This window comes from Leucopleurus acutus, assembly GCF_964270905.1.
Source record: "Leucopleurus acutus genome assembly, chromosome: 15".
Lineage (NCBI taxonomy): Eukaryota > Metazoa > Chordata > Mammalia > Artiodactyla > Delphinidae > Leucopleurus > Leucopleurus acutus.
This window is the reverse complement of record NC_139157.1, coordinates 83,038,191-83,062,968: the sequence shown is the minus strand read 5'-3', so window position 1 is coordinate 83,062,968 and position 24,778 is coordinate 83,038,191. Positions and strand designations below refer to the sequence as shown.

The following is a 24,778-nucleotide window of genomic DNA, read 5'->3' as shown; positions in this document are numbered from 1 at the left end:
AATCTATAATTTTCCAATATTTAAGAGGAAGTACAGAGTCATATAAGCACAGGCTGAGGAGTTCTGTGAGTCTGGATCTGAATCTTAACATGACTCATTACATTTTATTGGACTTTGAGTATGTTGCTTAATCTGTCTGATCCTCACTTTCCTCATCTGTATATGGTAATAATAATAAGTGATAATATTTCCTGGAAGGACTATGGTAAAGTCTAGAAATAATGCAGCTAAAACACTTAGCACAGTGCCTAGCACATAGCAGCCACTCAAAACAAAGCAAAATCAAACAAAAAAAACAACAACCAAAAAAAAAACCAGGACCTTTAATGGCCATCGAATCTACAATTTTCCCAAATTATACTTATCCTAAATATATTTGCTCCTAAGACAAAAGGAACATCTTTCAATCTTTCTCTGATTATTAATTTCAAGATATTCACATTGTGACAGCTGTGCAATCTACTTTTCTGGTTAATAGAGATGGCTGATTGATAGAGGATGAATTACTTCTCTGTTTGAATTATCAGGTCATCTTTTGCTTGTCTTAAGTTGTTGCCCTTCTGCTGTAAAGGAGAGGCTCCTGGGTCACGTTAATCCTCTTTCTAGAACTAAGGTTAGATTTATACTTTTCTACACATAAGTTCCTTCACAGTTCCTCTGGGGTTCCTTAAGGTTAGTGTGTCAGGGTGTGGGAGAAAGAATAGGGTGAAACGAACCAGCCCACAGAGGAACCAGACCTAGGGCCATGGTCACTTTGTGCAGCTGCAGGTAAACACTCCACCTGACCGCAGGCTCACGTAAGTAATCTATACCGGCTGTTTCCTTGACCACAGAGCTTTCTCGACTTTTCAAGCCCTCATATGGTCTGTTATCATTGATTCTAAATACATGTTGGTTTTGGACTGGGGATTAGTAAATCACTGTGAATTTTCTTTTATGCCGTAGAAATCAGGAGTGTGTCATTGAGTCATCCAGCACCATCATGATATTATCTATATAAGTTCAATGACATCTTGATGTATGGTCATCCGACATATAGTTTCTTTGTAAAAGCAAGACCAGTAACACTTATCTTTTATTTTGCTTTTATCCAAAGTCTCCAGTCTTTGTCATACATAGAATATAAGGTGCTACCTCTTCTCATTTATGGGAAAAATAAGAACAGCTTCTCATTCGTGACTCAGTAACAAATAGAGGAGTGGACTGGAGATAGAGCTGCTTCTGGAGGCTTGCATTCAGGGAGATAAGCCAGACAAATAAGTAACTAGAAACAGAGCAATGCAAAGACAAGAAAGTGTTCATTCATCCAATGACTCACTCAGTCAATCACTCATTTATTCAGCAACTGAGAGTTTTTATTTCTTAACACAGGTCAGGCTTGATTCTACATTTATAATGATGAACAGCAGCAAAGTTATAGCAAACCGAAGCTTCCTCTTTGGTCATTTCATCTGAACGTGTGCGTGGCAGTGTGGAGTGGGAGTAGATAGACAATTAAACGAGCTGTGATAATACAGTGGTGCTTATCAAAGAGGATGGGGCCCAAGAATACAGGAAGGCACATGGCAGACTTTGGAGATCCAGCAAGATTTCCCAGAGTGTTCCACCTTATTCATTCCTACTCACCACAAGATCATAGCTTCTTACTGTAGCCTCTGTTGCACTGCAGGGCAATGCTACCCCCTCATTCTCCTTACTCTGTGCTTTGTTCTTAAGATATTGTATCGGTTATACTTGTAAAAATAACTCTTTTTTTTTTTTTTGCCACCACCACGAACTTTCTTGCTTTCCCAACTGTGCTCATACTCTAGTTTAAAACTACAGTTCTAAGTCCAGCTACATTGCATTCTCAGTAATTACTCCTTTTCATTGGTGTGGATTTGATTCTAAAAATCTCTTAATGTCATTATCTTCTATAAAGTTATGATATTAAAGAGCCAATTGTATTGCAACTGATTAAAAATATAGTTTTTTTTTTTATGGATTTCAGAGTCACACTTGTGTTAAGTGCTGCATTTTAAGCAAATCTAAAACATATCACCATGCTTGAGTAATCCACATTAAAAATAAGTCAGGTTAACAATGTTCACTGCAGCACTATTTACAATAGCCAGGACATGGAAGCAACCTAAGTGTCCACCAACAGATGAATGGATAAAGATGATATGGAACATATATACAATGGAATATTACTCAACCATAAAAGGAAATGAAATTGAGTTATTTGTAGTGAGGTGACGAACCTAGAGTCTGTCATACAGAGTGAAGTAAGTCAGAAAGAGAAGAACAAATACCGTATGCTAACACATATATATGGAATCTAAAAAAAAAAAGAAAAAGAAAAAGAAAAAACAGGTTCTGAAGAACCTAGGGACAGGAAAGGAATAAAGACGCAACATAGAGAATGGACTTGAGGACATGGGGAGGGGGAAGGGTAAGCTGGGATGAAGTGAGAGAGTGGCATGGACATATATACACTACCAAACATAAAATAGATAGCTAGTGGGAAGCAGCCGCATAGCACAGGGAGATCAGCTTGGTGCTTTGTGACCACCTAGAGGGGTGGGATAGGGAGGGTGGGAGGGAGATGCTAGACGGAGGAGATACAGGGATATATGTATATGTATAGCTGATTCACTTTGTTATAAAGCAGAAACTAACACACAATTTTAAAGCAATTATACTCCAATAAAGATGTTAAAAAATAAATAAATAAAAATAAAATGGATTGTCAAAAAAAAATAAGTCAGGTTACAAAAAGTGAAGTATCATAATCTCTGGTTTTTGAATAATTTGAACACTGATACATTTTGAGTTCCTGCAACATCCTACTTAAACTAATAGTCAAAGGGAGCTTACCTTGTAACCACATCTCCTGGATGGCTCTTGTTCACCTTTCCCTGACACTTTTGGAAATTCTCTGCTTGACCTGGTTCTGCCTTTATTTGCTGAAACAAGTAGGAACTTTTTTCCTCAAAAGAAAGAACACTCCCAAGTTTTAGGTTCAATATCTGTACTTAAAGATCCCAGAAGGATCGCATTCCTAGCTGTTCTAATTCACTACAATAGCCCAAGCCAACTGGTCATCCTAGTGGAAGAAGTTGGGGAACTGGTCCTGCTGATGAGGGAATAGTCAGGGGATGTGGCTGGCACAAATGTTACTCTCTCTTTGCTACAGAGCCCCCAGCCTCAAATACATTGGTGAGGTGTTCATCCCAACTTATGAATTAAATTTGAAACTGAAGTGTATATTCTGGTGTCAATATCACACTAGGAAAAATATGAAGCCACAAATCTTGACTTCCATCTGCTAGAAAGGCAGGGAGGAACAAGGTGAGAATTTTGTTTATTGAGAAGTTTTAGATGTCTAGGATCTGCTCCAGTTTAATAATTTTAGATGATATTGGTCATTTCCAAGTCAAACAGATCTACTAATAGCATTCAGTGTGAAGGAAAGCAAATGAGACCTGGAATAAATCAAAAGCCATGACTTGGGGTCCTTGCTCTGCCCCTACCGTGTGACTTTGGGAAAGCCACCTACCTCACTTCACAAATATTGTTTATTGCTAAGTGAGGGGGCATTTAGTGGAGACGAGGAAGATATGGTTCAGAGTATATTAGAGTGTAAATATTTGGATTTACTTCAGAGCTTGGCAGAGTAGTAAAATTTATTCCAGTTGGTTCACAGACTGCATTTACTCTAGCACAATATATAATATTTTATCAATTAAGAGCATGATAATACATGTCTGTCTTTTATACATTGATACCAAATATAATATTTAGGTTTAACTTTGGCTCTGAGTTATGGGAAAATCCAAAACAAGAGTGATGTAAAAGATATAAAAGTTTATTCCACACTTAATATAAATATAGGCAGCTCCCTGTCATTAGGGACTCAGTTCCTTTGGACTTTTTTCTGCCATACTAAATTTGCAACTTCCACTCAGTGTCCAAGATGGCTGCTCAAGCTCCAGCCATCATGTAAACCTTCCATCTTACAACAAAAAGGAAAAGGGAAAGAAAAGGATACTTTCCAAAGTTCCCATACTATTTTTGTTTATCTTCCATTGGGAAGAATCTAATCATATGACCTTAAAAGAAAGGATGGAGGGCTTCCCTGGTGGTGCAGTGGTTGAGAGGCCACCTGCCAATGCAGGCAATACGGGTTCGTGTCCTGGTCCAGGAAGATCCCACATGTCGCAGAGCGGCTAGGCCCGTGAGCCATGGCCACTGAGCCTGCACATCCAGAGCCTGTGCTCCGCAACAGGAGAGGCTACAACAGTGAGAGGCCCGCGTACCGTAAAAAAAAAAAAAAAAAAGAAAGAATGGAAAAATTCAGTTTTTATCCTGGAGACTTACGTGCCCAGGTATTATCTTTTAACATTCTGTTACGAGGTCAAGGAGTGAACAAATATTGAAGGAAGTTAGTCATCTCTACAACAATAATAATGGATAACTCCTCACACTTAATCACCACCAAGCAACAGCATGTATATTCAGGCCAAAATCTCCTTTGAATTTATTAATAACAGAGATACTTTCTTAATTTTTTCATAGGACAACTATTTACGGGATAAAATCTATGGGCCAGGTATTCCACTGAACATAAAAAAAGAAAACAAATTCCTCATCCTTAAAAGCTATAATCTTTGAAATAAGCATAAAAATAGGAGTTTCCAACAGATACTGTGATAATATAAGAGAAAATGATTTTGAATTCATGGAAGAAAAAAGAAGGTGTTGTGTTATTCTGAGGTACAATCATTGTTTGCTATAGTCATGCATTAAATGGGATCCTAGAAACCTGAAAGGATGTGTATTCCTCTCAAAGTGCTTCAAGTACTACAAGAGAGTGTCTCATGCATTGAGAGCCTGTAATTGAGAACTGAATAAGATAAATAAGTAGATAGAAAAAGATAGATATGATTTATATAATATTAGCTTGATCTGAACTGATTCAGTGATTTGTGTAGCATTTGGTTCATTGGAATTGAGTTGATTCTGCAGCAAAGCTCTCTTCCTTGTGGAATCCTGGCATTAGGACATTGTGGTCAAAGTAGGAGGACAGGTGGCTGGATGTAACTGAATTCTCTTTCTTCTCTCTTTTCTGTTCCAACACTAACTTTGACTATGCCACACCTCTCCTCAGACGGCAAAAATGTATGGAGAAGAATAGAAGGAGGCAAGGCTGGAGGTGGGGCGAGAGGAGCGGGTTTCACCCTCCTAAAACGAGGGGAATGAAATGATAGCTCTCTAGAGACGACCGGGGACACCTTTCCACTCTTCCTGCACTCTCCACCCTTTCCCCCTCAGCCTTGAGCCCAGATGTCTCTCGCTTGTACTCTTGCTTGTGAGTAAAAAAGGAGGGACTTCCTCAGCTCATCCATATTACTTTAAATTGTATAATTAAAGGTCATGGGCTTCCCTGGTGGCGTAGTGGTTGTGAGTCCGCCTGCCAATGCAGGGGACATGGGTTCGTGCCCCGGTCCGGGAAGATCCCACATGCCGCGGAGCGGCTGGGCCCGTGAGCCATGGCCGCTGAGCCTGTGCGTCCGGAGCCTGTGCTCTGCAATGGGAGAGGCCACAGCGGTGAGAGGCCCGCGTACCGCAAAAAGTCATGATATAAGAATAAAAGACTACACTTAAAATATTTAGTGAGATCTATTTTTGACTTAATGGCTTTTTGGATTTCGCCTCTCTTTTCCTGTTGACACATTTTTGCTGTTTTGGTTTTAAATAAAAATTTAAAATATGATAAAAGGAAACGGTATAAGGCATGACATGTCACGTTGAAACGAAAGAAGCTTAATAATAAAGTTTTGGCCAACCCAGAAACATTGTGATCCAGCCGTCACCATTTCTAAACAAAGTATGAGGTTATTATGTAGTATACTGCTAATGTTTTAATGTTCTGAAAATAACGTAAAATAATGTTTTTACTTCCTTCCTCTTTTCAATCAATTTTTTGCTAGTGTCATTTAAGCTCCAGATTTAAAAGTGAATTGTCCTCATAAAATTTAGCTAATATTCTGTACTGATCAAAGAAATTAAGTAATGTTAAGAATGTGTTTTTGTTTTGTTTTTTTTAAAGAAGATGTTGGGGGTAGGAGTTTATTAATTAATTAATTAATTTTTGCTGTGTTGGGTCTTCGTTTCTGTGCGAGGGCTTTCTCTAGGTGCGGCAAGCGGGGGTCACTCTTCAACGCGTTGCACGGGCCTCTCACTATCGCGGCCTCTCTTGTTGCAGAGCACAGGCTCCAGACGCGCAGGCTCAGTAGTTGTGGCTCACGGGCCTAGTTGCTCTGCGGCATGTGGGATCCTACCAGACCAGGGCTCGAACCCGTGTCCCCTGCATTGGCAGGCAGATTCTCAACCACTGAGCCACCAGGGAAGCCCAAGAATGTGTTTTATATACACACCAAAAATCCAGCAACTTAAATTCAGAATTTGAAGTGTCCTTATCCTCTTGACCTTATTCCTTTCAGTAATTTGTACTAAACACATGCATATGCCATAACTGCTTGCAGATGTGTTTTTTTTGTTCTTGTTTTTGTTTTTTTGTGGTATGCGGGCCTCTCACTGTTGTGGCCTCTCCCGTTGCGGAGCACAGGCTCCGGACGCACAGGCTCAGCGGCCATGGCTCACGGGCCCAGCTGCTCCGCGGCATGTGGGATCTTCCCGGACCGGGGCACGAACCCATGTCCCCTGCATCGGCAGACGGACCCTCAACCACTGCACCACCAGGGAAGCCCGCTGCAGATGTGTTTTATACTTAAGTAATTTATAGTTTTATGTTCTTGTGTAAAATGTTTATATTGTAACTTGCCTAATACAGGATTTTCCATACACTGGATACTCAAGAAATATTTTGACCCTGAATTCCTTGACGGCAAAACCTATTAAGACATGATAAAGAAAAAGATTATCTAGGGTTTCTCTGTGCTGAACTATTCTTTCCCAATAAATGAATGTCTTCCAAAAAGGTATTTATAGTCATTACTTATAAAAGTAATGGTACTGGAAATAGTTTGTTTTGCGATCTATCATTTTTGTCCAATCTGGATCACAGCACTGTGACCATAGTTGTCTGTCCCACATGCTGAGAAGCTGAGAACCTAGCCTGGCAGGGTTCCAGACTTTCTAAAGTCATTGTTCATTAAAAGATAAGAAGCAGCTTGAGACACATCTTCAATCTTGCTTCAGAATAAGGGGTTTGAGACAATGTGATTTCAGTATATCCCAACCAGTGTGCTGAAATTTTGATTTGCTCCTGGCAATAGTTTGAATTGTTTCCAGGGAGCTGGTTTCTGTCTTCTGAGAGCACAACAGCAAGGGGAGTGTAATAAGAAGTCAAAGTGGGGAGAAATGGAATTATGCATGTACTGGATGGTCCATTGCAAATGGAATCCAGGAAAACACCCAAACAGAAAAACAGCAGAGCCAGTACTTCTCGACTTTTGCAGGGGACTGGAATCCTTGGCTTCAGAGTTGGATGGGGGCCTATGCTCTAGGTCTTTGGTTTTCCAGTGGTGATGAGCTGATACATGCATAGTCACTCGCTGGATAGAGGCTTCAAAGCTGCCTAGCAATTCCCTGTCATCTGGCCCTCCAATTCTCAACAAAGAGAATTCCCAGTCCCTCCATATGTACTCAAACCTCTGATCTGCCTCCGACTTCTATAACTTTAGCAACTGTCTCAATCCTACTCCAGAAAGATTCTGCCAGCCATCACAGAGAAGGACCTTACTTTCCCACCACAAATATGCCACGTCATCTACATTTCACCCCATCATTCTTCTTCCCTACCTGTTTTAAATTAGGACCTTCTCAAAAGTTCGTTCTTCTCATGTGCTTTAGATTTCATTTCTGTCCGAATTTTCCTGAACTTGATGCAGTCAGTTTTTCCTCATTCCTGATTCACAGTTTCTCTCTCTATTTGATTCTTCACTTAACATTTAAACATACTTTAGTATTTCTCATTGTGAAAATAAATCTCGTACCCATATCCCCTTCTAATAATTATAAAAATACTGATAACGATACCACATATTTATTTAGCACTTAGTATATCCCAGGCATATTCAAAGACCTTTCCTTTTTTTTTTTTAACATCTTTGTTAGAGTATAATTGCTTTACAATGGTGTGTTAGTTTCTGCTTTATAACAAAGTGAATCAGTTATACATATACATATGTCCCCATATCTCTTCCCTCTTGCATCTCCCTCCCTCCCACCCGCCCTATCCCACCCCTCCAGGTGGTCACAAATCACCAAGCTGATCTCCCTGTGCTATGCGGCTGCTTCCCACTAGCTAACTATTTTACGTTTGGTAGTGTATATATGTCCATGCCACTCTCTCGCTTTGTCCCAGCTTACCTTCCCCCTCCCCGTGTCCTCAAGTCCATTCTCTAGTAGGTCTGTATCTTTATTCCCGTCTTGCCCCTAGGTTCTTCTGATCTTTTTTTTTTTTTTTTTAGATTCCATATATATGTGTTAGCATATGGTATTTTTTTTTCTCTTTCTGACTTACTTCACTCTGTATGACAGTCTCTAGGTTCATCCACCTCACTACAAATAACTCAGTTTCATTCCTTTTTATGGCTGAGTAATATTCCATTGCATATATGTGCCACATCTTCTTTATCCATTCATCTGTTGGTGGACGCTTAGGTTGCTTCCATGTCCTGGCTATTGTAAATAGAGCTGCAATGAACATTGTGGTACATGACTCTTTTTGAATTATCAAAGACCTTTCCTTGATGAACTTGTTGATGGGAGGGGCATGGACATCTTGCTGTGCTTACTCTGGAGTCTGCTAAAGGAGCTGGAGATGGGGCCGGCAGAAGGGAGGTCTGCACCGAAATCTCACTCTGTCACTAAGAGTTCAGGAGAGAGCACGTGACAGCCCCATCTAAGGTTGTGGAAATGGAAAGGTCAGTGGAGTCAATATATCGTTATTAAATATACTCAAATAGGAATGGGTAATTGATTGGTTGTGGGGGAATTACAAGGCTGACATCTAGATTTTATTCATTCATGAGAATGAGGGTGTTCTTTCAATAATAGCAAACAGAAGAAGAAGAGCTAGCTAAAGAGCAAGGGTGAAGAGCTTATTTTTAGACATATTGGACTGGAAATATCTGGGGTTGGATGGCTCAGAGATAAGGAAATAGAGATTTGAAAGGTGAGCACAAATGGAACCACCCAATCTCAGGTTTGAAAGTGGTTCTTTGGAGAAGTTCTTTGAGATTTCTATAAGTTGTCATGCCCAGAGTCCCATAACTGGCCGAGTGAATTGCATAATTTAACTGAGGGGGTCTTTCAGCGTGAGGCATTTTCCCTCAAGTATCTGGAGGAGTCTGCCTTCCTCCTTGCACCACCAAGGACAGCATTACTCTGTTTTGTTTTTTTTGAGGGGGGAGGGGTTGTGTTTTTTGTGTTGTTGTTGTTTTTTTTGCGGTACGTGGGCCTCTCACTGTTGTGGCCTCTCCCGTTGCGGAGCACAGGCTCCGGACGCACTGGCTCAGCAGCCATGGCTCACAGGCCCAGCCGCTCCGTGGCATGTGGGATCCTCCCGGACCAAGGCACGAACCCGCGTCCCCTGCATCAGCAGGCGGACTCTCAACCACTGAGCCACCAGGGAAGCCCCATTACTCTGTTTTTGCTTGGTTTTTTCCACACCTTTCATTGTTAGCTACTTGATTCTCTTTTCATAGTGGGTTCTATAAAGAAGTATATCAGTTCTATAGGCATTATAAATTAAAATATGAATGCATAGCAGAGAGGCCCATTTTTATTATTCTTTCTAGGAACTGACTACGACTAGATAAGTTACTATAATAGGTTGAGAATTTGCGTGGATAGTCATTATTGCTAATCCTTTTTAGAACCCACCAAGAGTTAAGCACTTTACATCAATTATATGTAATTTTAAGGTGACCCTATGTAGTGGGTATTTTCACTTCCAACTGACAAATGAAAGATTGACACTGTGAGAAATTGAATAATGTATGCAAGGTCACACATCTGGAGTTATTGACTGTCTATGTTGGATGCACATTGGAATCATAAGTGGAGCCTTGACAATTCTAAAATGGCCAGGCTACACCCCAGACTGATTGCATCAAAGTCTTAGGGGATTGCACTAATTGGTGCATATTTTTTAGAGCTCCCTAGGTGATAATCCTGTCCAGCCAAAGTTGAGAATTACTAGCCTGCCTCTAAAACCTAGGACATTTTCACACCATGTGGTCTCTAAATCAAAAGTTGTTTTCACTCCACATTTAAATAGTCTTGTGATACCAAGTGGACAGTTGATTAAACTTGATAAACAGTAAATAAATAAACATCTTCTTGATATAAAAATGTCTTCTTCTTGTTATCTTCCTCTGCCTTCCAAGTCATCAAAAAAATATTTTCAAGGCCTAGAAACCCCAGCAAAAAGGCTTCAGAGTTTTATTTTATTTGCTCTGCTGTTACAAGTTGAAGGCAACTTTATACACAAGTTACTATTATCCCTTTTGAGTGACTGTATATGGTGCTTACTTAAACCAGGGGATATACACTCACTGATGAATGATTTCCTCTACAAATACAGATCACAATGTAAGTCAGTTTTTAGAAGTATCTTAGAGCTTATAACACATTTCGAAGATTCCAAGTTATTAGTGAAGCTTTAGATGAACTCTTGGCCTTATTTAGCAAGTGGCTTAATTTCATTTCATTTTGAATAAAATTGTTATTTCCTAAGTCTGGAGATAACAGTATATAATGAAGCATCTGCTGTGTGTGATGTACAAATGTTTGGATTCCCAAAGGACATATTTCAAAGAACCAGATTTCCCCATTATATGTGACAAACTTTCCAAGGTCTGCAAATTAGGAACATGTTTTTGCAAGATACATATTTTTAACATCTGTGGAACAGATTTTTATCTCTATTGACATCTATCTAGCATTTATTTTCTTTTTAATAGTGCTGCTTTATTTTAATATGAAATTATAAAAATCTAGCAAATAAGAGTTATTATTGTTTGAGGTATTCATATTTACCAACCATTGATATTGTCCCTTTACTCATTAACTATTTCATATCATACATGACTATTTAGCAATGTCTTCTATTGTTCAATTTTTTTCAAAAAAGATGAATCAGAGAGATAATAATATAATAACATTTCCTCATCATAGTTTTGTGCCACTACTTTTAAGCGAGTATTAGAACTTTTAATGGTGAGCCAAGAGTTTTCAAGAGAGAACTAAAGTCCATTATATCTCTTCTCTTGATATTTTCCTTTACATCCAAGGGGAACAATGCACAAGCTAAGTATCTGGGTCTATGAGAGATGTTTGTCAGTTTTCTGCAAATGACATGGCTGTTGATGTAGCATGTCACAGCAGCTATGGAATGAGGGAGGCTGAAGAAGTGGCATTAACAGAAAGGTTCTGATTGAATCCTTAATACCATAAAGTTTTCATTTAATTTTGTGAAATGTTGATGCTTAAAGCCACAACACTTACTGGTTTTAATGATTCATTCCATTTGGCATTTGCATATGTGTTGGTGGAATCTATATAACCAGAACTGTACTTTTTTAAAAACAGCTTTATTAAGGTATAATTGATATACAAAGAACTGCACATACTTAATGTGCGCAATTTGTACCATCACCACAATCAAGGTAGTAGATACATCCAACACTTTCCAAAGTTGCCTTGTGTGCCTTTCCTGTTGTTATTGTCTTTAATAGAACACTTAATGTGAAACCTACTGTCTCAACAATATTTTTTCTTTTTTTAATTAAAGATAGTTGATTTACAATATTATATTAGTTTCATGTATACAACATAGTGATTCAATATTTTTGTAGATTATACTCCATTTTAAAAAATATTGACTATATTCCCAGTGCTGTATAAATATATCCTTGTAGCTTACCTATTTTATGCATAATAGTTTGTACCTCTTAACCTCCTTCCCCTATCTTGCCCCTCTCCCATCTCTCTCCCCAATGGTAATCACTAGATGGTTCTCTATATCTGTGAGTCTGTTTCTGTTTTGTTTTATTCATTCATTTATTTTATTTTTTAGATTCCACACATAAGGGATAACATACAGCATTTGTCTTTGTCTGATTTATTTCACTAAGCATAATACCCTTCAGGTTCATCCATGTTCTAGCAACTGGCAAGTTTCATTCTTTTTTTGGCTGAGTAGATTTATCTGTTCATCTGCTGATTGGCACTTAGGTTGCTTCCATATCTTGGCTATTGTAGATAATGCTGCTATGAACATTGGGGTGCGTGTATCTTTTAGAACTAGTGTTTTCATTTTCTTTGGATATGTACCCAGGAGTGGAATTGCTGGATCATATGGCAACTCTATTTTTAGGTTTTTTGGGGGGTTTTTTTTGTCTGTTTTATGTTTTTTTGTTTTTTTGTTTTTTGTGGTACGTGGGCCTCTCACTGTTGTGGCTTCTCCTGTTGCGGAGCACAGGCTCTGGACGCGCAGGCTCAGCGGCCATGGCTCACGGGCCCAGCCGCTCCGTGGCATGTGGGATCTTCCCAGACCGGGGCATGAACCCGTGTCCCCTGCATCGGCAGGCGGACTCTCAACCACTGCGCCACCAGGGAAGCACTATTTTTAGTTTTTTAAGAAAACTTCATACTGTTTTCCATAGTGGCTGCACCAATTTACATTCCCACCAACAGTGCACAGGGGTTCCCTTTTCTCCACACCCTCACTGACATTTGTTATTTGTTGTAAAGCTATACTTTTACATGGTGCATTTTTCTGTTTTATTTGGTGATGATTTGGACAATAAGGACAAATCACTTAATATCCTTTTTGTTTGTTTATAATAATATATATTTATTTAAAAGCTATACACTTTTATTTCAAAAAAAATTTTGATGGCTTGAAAAGATATAGCATAACCACATAAATATGAGTATTAGCAAAATTGGGTCCCTCACGGCACAGGCAGCATATTGTAGTGAAACGAGCACATGCTTCTTCATTTGCTACCTGTGCAACTTCAGACATGACTTCACTGAGTTTCCTCAGTTATAAATATTGACCTTGTAACATTGCTGTGAAATTAACGTTTAAGACAGAGGATGTGCTTAACAACTTAGTTTTCTCATCATCTTTTAAAATGTAGTAAAACATCTTTAAATAAGTTTGTTTTGCCAAATGAAAATATTTCATGTATTTGATTAAGGTTTTAATTATGATCCTATTAACATCTATCATTTATTGTGCACTTACTGTATGTGAAGTTATGTACTACCTTTGTGTAAAGCCCTTTTTATCCATTATCTTATTTCACTCTCACAACAATTCATTTTTAGTCTGTAAGAACTACCATTTTCTGAATATTACAAATAGGACATTATTAGTGTAGCCTTTAAAGGACTGTCTTTGAAAATCACAACGGTGGTGAGTCATAATTTCTTCCCATAGCAACATTCATATGTAAAGAGTTATGGATACATCCCAAAATTATGCTGTGTGTGTCTTGTATTGAATACACGTTTTATTCCATGAGAATAGCAAGGTATACACATTTATAATTCATTTATTATGGACAAATCAATATGTGAATACAGGAAAGTATTAAAATAATTCAAATACGAATTTGTTCATATTAAGGAATTATTTCAGTTTGTCTAAGATTGTTAAAATGTTGTGACAACCGCAATAATTCGTGATTTCTCCATAAATGCTGAAATTAAAGTATATGGATATTGATACTGTTTGGTAGTTTATAAATATTTTCCTGGAGTGCTTCATCTCAATATTCTGTTTTTCATATTTTTAACAAAATCAGGTTTCTATGCCTTCTATATGTTCCATGGAGGTTTTATTTTATCATGTATCTCTCATCAAAAGCATTTTCTCTTTTGCTTTTTTGAAATATTTACAAAATAGTTATCTAAGATTGCTTATTTTTAAATGTTAACACCCTTCTCTCTGACTTATTTGAATGTTGGAAATAAGGTAAACACTGTGTTTTGTTCTTAGAATTCTTGAAAATCTGCCAAATGAAAAGAGTAAATAATTATATTTCACACTTTGAAAAATTCTTCACTGTAATAATGTAAAATATTTTTCAAGTTGGAATTAAAGAATCATTAAGATTTGAAATAAACTAGTAAAATAGACATCTTTGATAAACCTAATAAGAAGTAAGAAATATAGATAATCAAACTTAGAAATTAACAAATGGTATTTCTTAAAACTTATGAGAGGGCTTCTCTGGTGGCGCAGTGGTTGAGAGTCCTCCTGCCAATGCAGGGGACACGGGTTCGTGCCCCGGTCGGGGAAAATCCCACATGCCGCGGAGCGGCTGTGCCCGTGAGCCATGGCCGCTGAGCCTGCACGTCCGGAGCCTGTGCTCCACAACGGGAGAGGCCATAACAGTGAGACACCCACGTACTGGGAAAAAAAAAAGAAAAAAAAACTTATGAGAATATTAATATAACCAGATACTAAGACATTGGAAAATATAAATGAAAAGGATAATTTCCTGAGAAAACATAAATTTCCAAAATTAATTAATTAAAAATTAAATTAATTCAAGAAGAAGTGAATATCCTGATGAGGTCCTTAATTAGAGAGTATTCATGGTATTGTAGAATTTTAGAGCTAGGGAAGCCTTTAAAGATCATATAGTAAAGATCTCATTATGCATGAGAATGTTGAGGTTCAAAGTTTGTGTGGCAAACTAAAAGAATTCCATTCATGAGCTCTGGAAATTAGGAAGTCAGGGGTTATTCGTGTGGGAGGGCAATTCAGGGGAGATGCTGTATGGCAAGAAGAGAATATGTGAGCTGGTAGTAAAGAAGTTGATGAACAGCTTAACCTTTCAAGAATTTTGACAACTGGAAAGAGAGAAAGCAACCCGATGAGAACCAGTCCAAAATAAGGCAATAAAAAGGAGGTTGATTGGCTGGTTTGTTGGTTGAAGATAGATATTTTAACAGACTTGTAGGCTAGGAGATTATGTATATAAGCATATAGAAGCTAACTAAATGGGGAGAGTATAGAGCTGACCAAATGTAGGGTCCAGAATAGTTACTATGTATCAAGCTTTTTACATAGATCATGCCATTTAACCTTTACAACAGTCCTACAGCGTAGGTGCTGTCAGCATCCTCATTTTTACAGCAGATGAAGCAGTGTGTGAACCTGCCTCTTAGCTCTATTACACCAGCTCCTGGAAGGGTGAGGGTCTGCTCTGGAAAGGAGGCAGAGGTAGATGAAGCTAAGGGTCCCAGGGAATATGAGATTAACAATACTATTGATGGTCCATACCTCATCAGTAATGTTGAAGGCAAGCCCATCTGATATAAGAGTAAGGGGGGAAGTTGGGGCCTGAAAAAGATTGTGAGGCTTAGGGTATTAATGGGCAAAATAACATTGTCAAAATGCAGTGTAGTTAGGTAGTTAAGGAAGTGCACAAGCTCTGGGGTCAGAGACAATGTCTTAACTGCTCCTCCCCATTCAGTAACCATGAAACATGGGCCAAGTTACTTAGTGTCTCCAAACCCTCATGTGCCAAATGGGGATGGTGATCATCTGACTACACGTTATTCTCTTTTATGCCATTAGGAAAACCTCTATACTGCTTTATTCTTCTTTTGAGACTTCCTGGAGGATTCTTTGTATTGGGTTTGCTCCATGACTTAGAATTGGCCTGTCAAGCTTAAAAAAAACAAAAATTGATGGGAATTGCATTGAATATATTTATCAGTTTGGAGAAGATTGAGATTTACATGACACTGAGCCTCCCAATTCATGCACATAATATATTTCCCATCTATTCATGTCTTGTTTTGTGTACTTTAATTAAATGTTAGCATTTTCTACATGAAGCTCCTGCACATTTTTGTTAAATGTATTTGAGGTGTTTTATAATTTTGGTTGTTATTTTGAATAGGACCTTTTCCTTCATCTGATAATCTTTCCTAGTGATTTTGTTTTATAGGTGCAATGTCTTTTCTCAGTTTCTGAAGGACTTAATCTGTTTTAGAAATTTTAATTTTTCTGTTACCTCTATTATCTCTCCTCCTGGCTCACTTTTTTTTTTCTTCGCTTGGCTTTTTTTCATTCTTCCACATTGGAAGATTTTTTCAATTATCTAATTATCTTTGGCTGTGTAATCATATATAAAAGCAAGGCCCTAAAAAGTGACTTGAAGTTCTCTACTAGGATAGATGGACTTATTGAAAGGTAATCTACGTGTTAATCAAGGATGAGCCAGTGTATGAAGATTTTTCCCCTTTGGGGGAGAATTTTAACCTCTGACCTGCTGGCATTTGGGGAGTAGAAGTGAGGGGGAGAGGGAGGGCCCTATGGTTTAATACATACATTCATATCTGCCTTGTACACTTACCCACTGAGACTGGTGTCTGAGTTCAGAACCCAACCCACTGAATTTTTCAAAGACTAAGCCTCCCTGTGACAGTGCTAGGCTGCATTGAGCTGGGAAGAAATAGTTTCAGCTGCTCTGTATGTAGAGTTTTCAACCAACCTGGCTCTTTTTCAGTCCCATGCAAACTTGGGTCTTCCTTCCATTTCTGGCCCCTACTGTTTCCACGTGTTAAACCCTCTGAAGGTCTGCAGAGTGAATTGGCTCCATTACAGTCAGTATTTCTTCCACCACCCCCTCACCCTACAAGAGCTTAGGCTGTAACTTTCTCTGCCACTCTAAGTCAGTTATACCTCCTTCCCTCAGCATCTTCTGAATTTGTCAGTGCCTTGAGTTCATTCACTCTTGTCTACTGCCTATTCTCTTTTTTTCCTGTTGCTTAAAAATTTGGCCATTTTAACATGGTTTGGGAGGGAGAAGAAAGACAAATCTGTCATGAGTAGTTAGAAATTTTGTACTACATCTTCCAATGGATATTGTTGGTATATAAGGAAGTCAGTTTTGTATATTGATATCAGTGTACAGGAAATATAATATTTGTATGTTGATCTTATTTGCAGCTACCTTGTTGATTCTTCTTATTATTTCCAATTGTTTAAAAAATTGATGCTTTTGGGTTTTCTAGTAAGGAGATATATTTCTGCAATGACGAAAATATTGTCTCTTCCTTTCCTATTACTTTTTCTTATATTGTTTTGGTGAGGACCTCCTATACAATTTAGAATAGTAGAAGTGATGGTGGGCCTGCTTTAATTCATGATGGGAATGCTTCTAATATTTCACTATTAGATATGATTTTCAATCATAAGTTTTGGAGAGATAATCTTTATTAAGTAAGAATGTTCTCCTCTATTTGTAATATGTAATGAAGATATCTTAAATGATCATTGGATTTTGAATTTTATCAAATTCTTTCACATTTATTGATATGATCACATGGTTTCTTTAATCTGTTAATATAATAAATTATATTGAGGGTCACTTTAAATGTTGAAATCATCCTGCATTAGTGGGCACACTTATTTGACAGTGATTTATTATCTTTTTTTCTGTATTTTTGGATTTGATCTTTAATTTAATACTTTCATATTTATGTAGATAAGTGAAAGTGGCTCATAGTTTTCTTGTTCATTTTGATGTCAATGTTATTCTAGCCTTGTAAAATGAATCAGATACTTCTAATCTTTTTCTTTGGCCTGAAAATATTTTATAAAATGGGACTTATAATACATTAAGTTTGTTAGAATTTGCTGGTAAATTTTTCTGAACCTTCTGTCATTTTTGAAGATTTCTTTTATTACCTTTTACTACCTTTCCATTTTAGCTAAGATTAAATTTTATCTCTCAGGCCAATTTTGATCATTTATGTTTTTCTTGAAGAATGTCCATCTTATGTAGATTTTCAATTATATATATATATTACCTGCTATTCTTTTATGATACTTTTAATAACATTTTTTATTGCTGATGTTATTTATTTTTCTTTCTCCTCCACCCTTTAAAAAATCACAATAGCCAAAGGTGTAGCTGCTTTCTTAGCCTCTTGAATCAGCTTGGGTTTTGTAGATCAATTTGACTCTTTTTAAATTTTTTCATTTGTAATTTCTGCTTTTGTCTTTATAAAACTCCTTCTGATTTCTTTAAGTGGCCCATTTATTTTCATTTTCTCTTGTTTTCTATCTGTGGCTTTAACTCTCCTGAGTACTGTCATAGTAAAATTGCACAAGTTTTGATACTGATTTTCAGTTCCAAATAGTTTATAATTTGGATTTTAATTTCTCTTTAATTTATTAATTATTTAAAAGTTTTCCCCCCAAGAGGTATAGAATTTTAATTTTGATTTCTAAACTCATTACATTGTAGTTTGTGAAAATGTCCTGTATGTTATCAAACTACTTAAGTTTATTTTATTCTACTTTCTGTCCTAGCACTAGTTAACTGCTATAAATATTCTATTTGTATTTTAAAGAACTGCACATGTTGTTTCTGATGTATAATATTGCAAAGGAAGAAGATTAATCACTTTTATTGATTGTTATAGTATTCCATATTACTATTTTTCTCCACTTTTCTGTGACTTTCTGAGAGCTATAGGTTTTCTTTCATTGTAAACTTAGTTTGACAGTTTGTCCTTGTAGTTTTCTCAGGTTTTGTTTCATATACTTTGGAAACTTGTGATGAGTTTCATAGAAATGTGTTACTTTGGAAACTTCTTTATGGCCTGCTCCTTTTATCAGTATGAAAAGTCCTTCATCTCTTTTAATGCTCTTTTCAATATTAACATTGTGACATCTGATTTTTTTCTTATTAGCATTTGCTTAATATAGCTCTTTCATCTCTTTATTCTCAGTCTTCCTATGTCATTGTGTTTGAGGTCTCTTATAAACTCATTACTGGATTTATTATTTCTTATGCAGGATAAAATTTCTTAACGTTTAACTAGTGAATCTAAAGCATTCCCATTTATTGTGATTCCTGTAGTTTGGAATTATTCTTATCCTCATTTAATTTTTCTGTGTATTATATTTTCTAGTTGCCCTTTTGCCTACCATTAATTGGACTGATAGATTTTTCTTAGTTCAATTTTTCTACTATTTTACAAATATATTGTTTCCACCATTTTTGGTTACCTTAACATTGTTAACATAAATGTTCAAACATGTCTTTCTAACATCTAGAGTTACTCAGTATCTGAAATATTCCTGCAGACAAAAAAAGAGGCTTCAACATACTTTTAAATTACCCTGCTCCTTTGCAACTTTTATGTCTCACCTTTTAGCCCTCATTGATAGTATTTTGAATTATATATCCAAGTGGCTATATAATAAATATATATTTTTAATTTTTAATAAGCATTTATTAAGACTTAACATATTTTAATATTGATATTCATGAGACTTCTTTTGTCTCATTCCTTTCTTCTGGATTTTTTATTATTATTGGTTTTTATTGTCTAGCAGTTCTTTCAGAGAGAATCTTAAGGTAATAAACTTCAAAGTTCCTTTCCATTCTAAAAAATGTCTTTATTTCTGCCTCTACCTGAATAATAGTTTTGCTGTGTGTAGAATTCTGCAAAGTTATTTTCCCTTAGAATATTGAAGATAGCCTATTGTCTTCTTATATCCTGGGTTGCTCACAAGGAATCTGACATCAATGTGATTCTTATTCCTTTGGAAGTAATCTTTCTTTTGACTCCGACAGCTTCTAGGATTTTGTCTTTATTCTTGATGTTCACAGATTTCATCACAATAGATCTTGGTGTGTGTGTGTGTGTGTGTGTGTGTGTGTGTGTGTGTGTGTGTGTGTATCTGTCTTCCAGCTAGAGGATCTTTAATGTTCTGAGAAATTTCCCCATAATATTTCTTTAAAGGCTTCCTCCTCCCTAAATTTTCTCTCTTTTTTTCTTCCAAAAATACTTTTAAACAGATGTAGGAGCCTCTGTATCATCCATATATCATACATCTCCTACTTTCCATGTCTTAATCTCTGCTCCTAATGGGTAGCTTTGGGCTTGGTATTCTTCATTCCTCCCTCGTCAGCTCTCTGTTTATCAGGCATTTCTCACAGTACCTAGTCTACCATAGTTTACATATCTTTTCTTTCCAGTTATTTTATGCAACCTTTTCTGTTGTCCCTATGGATTGGCAATGAAAAGTGTACGTGAAGGTTATAGGTATAAACTGTCCTCAGTTTGCCAAGTTAAATACCTTTCCAAGTTTTGTAATATTTATCAACAACAGGGAAGGAGGAGCCGAAGAAGTGGATGATGAGCTTGAAGAGCTAGTGAGTGGCAAGCTGTGAAGACCCAGCTCTGATGGAGTTGAGAGCAGACACACATGGGCTGAGTAAAGACAGGGTGTGAGAGGGTGGAGATCACCACAGAGGGTCCGGTGGCAGGAAGAATTGACCAAGAGACAAGACATGAACGTTGACAGAAAAGGAAAATCAGAGTTTGAGTTTATAAGTGGAAAAGTCCCCAGTACTGTGGGGATCCAAGGATGGGTGATCTCTGTGGGTTCCTGATGTGGGATTTAGGTTCTGTGGAAGAAGAAATCAGAGAATCCTGAGCCCCAGACTTAGAGTGGCCACCTTCTGGAAACTGATGGGACAAATGTGAAAATAACAGACTTTATTTGAAAATCGCTATTTATAAAAGTTGTACTTTAAAAGACAGCTTAGCAAATATAAGACATCAGTAGAAAAATCAGTGTGTTTCATGAAGTGCATATCTGAGTATACTGATCCTTCACGTGATAATGAAGCAAAATGTAGCTCCCTCTCTCTCAGCATCATAGGGTTTTGCTGTACCCTTTGTACAAGATTAGTTTTGTAACTTTAGACCTCTTTAGTCCACAGATACACCTTTATTACATTGAGACAGCTTAATTCCATACTTGGAGCACTGTCTAGATGTATATGAATTTCATCTGATCATAGTAGGATGCCACCACCCATAGAAATGGGTCTTACTTCTCTCGTTACTGTATATTTCCCCACACACATTGTGACCATATTATTGTCCCGAGAGACATGAATTCTCGAAATATAAATGTCAGTAACCCCAAATTATTTGTATTATATGTATTTCAATTTACATTAGAATTAAAGGGAGTCTCATAAATCCCAAAGTAACAAGCATAATATAGCGAGAGCAAATTAAGTCACTGTAGTGAGACCTTGAGCATTTTACTACTTCTTACAAAATGTCAGTGCCTCTAGCACTTATCATTTAAACATTTCAACATTTTGCATTGTTTCATATAAGCCTGTACTGATAGTTTATAAATCAATAAACACATACAACTGAGAGGAGGCGACCAGTTGGAAGGAAATGACAGGTGAATGAGAAAGTGTAACTAGTCCAGGAATTGAATGGAAGGGTTATCTTTGAAATTTAAATCGGGATCAGGGACCACAGATCAAGAAGGAGCAAAGTAATCAGCCTGCAGATGTTTAAACTTCAATGTGGAAAAAAGTCTGTGTCTCAAGTACAGGAGGAATCACAATTGGTTAAAGCTCCTGCATTATGGCTGAAACAGGAGTAAAGAGATGAGGAAGAAGGTGCTGGAAATCCATGACTTTCTCAGACTGAAAGTTATCAATTTCTTTATGGATTGCTTTTTTTTTTACTTTTTATTTTATATTAGAGTTGATTAACAATGTGATTATTTCAGGTGTACAGCAAAGTGATTCAGTTATACATATACATGTATCTATTCTTTTTAAAATTATTTTCCCATCTGGATTGTTACATAATATTGACCAGAGTTCCCTGTGCTCTACAGTAGGTCCTTGTTGGTTATCCATTTTTAATACAGCAGTGTGTACATGTCAGTCCCAAACTCCCATCAGTTTTGTAAGAATAAACTTAAGTACCAAGTAGATTTAAGTACCACATGAAATAAGGAATCCCATGCTGAAAAATGGTAACAGCATTTTTAGTACTACTTAAAAAAATGATGATTATACTCATAATCGATTAAGCAGTTGCCATCTGCCTAGCACAGTCCTACTCAGCATCTGTACATTATCCCTCCTCATTAAATCAACCTGGTGAGATAAACATGGTAAAGTTTTTTTATATATGATTAAAAGAACTGAAAAGCGAAATTAACATCTGGTGAATTTCCAAAGAATAAACAAATAATTTGAATAATTTGGGTTAAATTTTTTTAAAGATATTCTGCTATAGTGGATCGGAATGGAGATGGGAGGATGGGGATTGTATTTTTATTTCTTTGTTATGAGTTTTTAGTGATTTTTTTTGTAGCTCTCTATGTTTTGCTTTTTTTCAATTTTTGGAAACAGCAAGACTGAAACTGACAAAGGAAGAAATTAGTTTGCTTACTGGGACTGGTTTATAAAGACTGGCATTTTAACAAGATTTACACAAAGAAATTATACCAGTAGTGAAGTAAGTAGCAGCCTTTACCAAAATGAAGCTGCTCATCTTGGCAGATGAGTCACAAGTAACTAATGGTGGCACATTTAAGTAATTAAGTCGCACAAAGAAAAAGATCTCTGAAATCATGGCTGTGTACTGCCAGTGACTTGGTTAGCTTTTCAAAATGATTTGATTAGGATACACATTATAGTGTAATAACACAAAGCAATGTATTAAGTGCTTTGAAATACGTATGCTATTTTTTTCTAGGCTATTAGCCAGACCTCATTTTGTACTTTACCCTTACACCTTGAATATCACACTTGTATAAAAAAGCATAGTAATTTTTTTCTTTTGAAAGGCTGTGGCGATATAATCTTAACATCAACAGATAATACAAAAAAGCATTATTGGTTAAAAAGGAAGGATAAAGAATGTACCAAAAAGAATTATGTAAGATGTCTGTAACTTAAATTAACCCAAAGAAAGGATCATTCCCATAATTATGTTTCAAGAAAAAAATTCAAATAAAGTATTAATTTAAATCTCCCTAGAGTTTAAATTTACATTCAGGCTTCACCTCATAAAAAACTGAACACACAAGTGGAATTAGGACATTTTTTTCTATCATAGATAATGTACAGCATAAAGACTCCAGGGTCTCTAATTTCTGTAAATAATTACTCTGTCACAAAGCAGAGGTAGATTTTTGAAGTAAAAGCAATGGGTTGGAGATTAACAACCTTCTGAAGGACATGTGATGCCCGCATATTAAGTGTGAGTCTTTTCTGTTTCCACAGAGCATCTGTACAACCACCACTGCATTTTTGCACTTTTTCTTCCTGGCTTCATTCTGTTGGGTTTTGACTGAGGCGTGGCAATCATATATGGCTGTAACTGGAAAAATTAGGACGCGGCTTATAAGGAAACGCTTTTTGTGCCTTGGATGGGGTAAGCATATTAATATTCCCTTTCGTGCTCTTGTTAAAATGACCTTGAACACTTCTGTAATGAATGAAGCCGGAGAGTGTGATTATCCCCAGGCTACTTTGTCTAATTTGATATGAGGAAGTGGAAATATAGGAGGCTGGTCATATTTGAACATTCTTTGAGCGTTTGGAACTTTAAAAAGGAGTGAATATTAGATGACCACGTAGCTGGTCAGTTGATAATCAATAGTGCCCACGTGGTAGGAAATGAGAGCTGAGGTATCTACAGACAAGGAATCAAAGTGTTCTCTACTAATAGGTTCTGGAAACACAAAATGTCTTAAGATGTTCAGGGCTCAAAGCATGATGTTCTAGTCATGTACACTAACCATGTACTGTACTCCCCACAAGAAAACTCTGAGGACTCCATTTCAATAGAGCTATTCGCGTCACAGGAGAAAGCTGTTCAGACCGTGAGTGAAACCTCATGGCTAGTCCATGGGGTGCTCAAAGGAAACACAGAATTGCTGATGGGCTGAGGATGAATTAATTCTTCATTAGGAAAAGTTTCTGTCACATTGACTTATGAAATGGACATCTGGAAGACCTATACATTTCAAAAGACCAATTCTAATGTTTAATTGGAATTAATAAATTGATTTAATTATAATTAATTAATTAATTAGTTTAATTCACTTAAGAAACTAGTTTTAGGGAAAAAAACAGGATTTTGTCTTATTTGCCTTTGAGTTTCAAAAGACCTGCACTAAAAAACCTGGAGAATTTTGGACCAAATATATAAGAAATGCCTAATTACCAGAAGACTGGAGAATAGGATGCTAGAGGGACCCTGAAAAATTAGAAATAAGTGGACTTATTACCATACCAAAATAATTCATGCTGGAAAATATAGGACCAAGAACACGAGGATTATCCATCAGTTTTCAGCTAGGGGATGTCATGTCTGCACAGGGAAATGGGAAAACCATTAAGAAGAGATTGGAGAATGTAATGTACTTACAGTTTCTTAAAAGTTTTGTCTGGATTTCATGTTAAAGACCTTCTAAAGTTGAATCAGGAATTGATTAGGTCTAAGAACTACAGTATGCAGGGAAATGAAGACTTTCCTTGAAGTATAAAGAGTAGCAATTTTCAGGAACCTTAGCTACCTTATTTAACATCATTACCAAAGATGATATTGAGGAGGAGGGTGCACAGCTGGTCTCCAGGATGACAGCTAATATTAAACTCCTCTGGGTAGCAAAAAAGCTAAACCAATGGTTCTAGACTGTCAGGAGGTCTGGGAGTGGGCAGAATAGTGGCATATGAGTTTCATGACGGCAAAGGGCAACATAATAATTTAGAAAATTTTTAAATCTAAATTGTATGGAATGAAGATTATTAGCTCTTCAGCTAGCACCCAGAAGAGAATTTTTTTCTAACACACTCGGTCTGGTCAATCAAAAAGGTCAACTATATGAAAAAGGAAGAGAAGAAGGAGGACAAGAAAGGGAGAGGAAGAGACA

General features: G+C 36.9%; 1 protein-coding gene across 1 annotated transcript in view; it reads left to right on the top strand.

The window, feature by feature from the left end:
• Positions 1–24,778, top strand: part of ADGRB3 (adhesion G protein-coupled receptor B3) — a gene marked incomplete at both ends in the record, with an annotated part of 785,802 nt that overhangs the window by 706,219 nt on the left and 54,805 nt on the right. Inside the window, one exon of the mRNA XM_082855783.1 lies at positions 23,124–23,274. Within this exon, the coding sequence (XP_082711909.1) occupies positions 23,124–23,274 (151 nt within the window). The remainder of the gene's footprint in view (positions 1–23,123; positions 23,275–24,778) is intronic.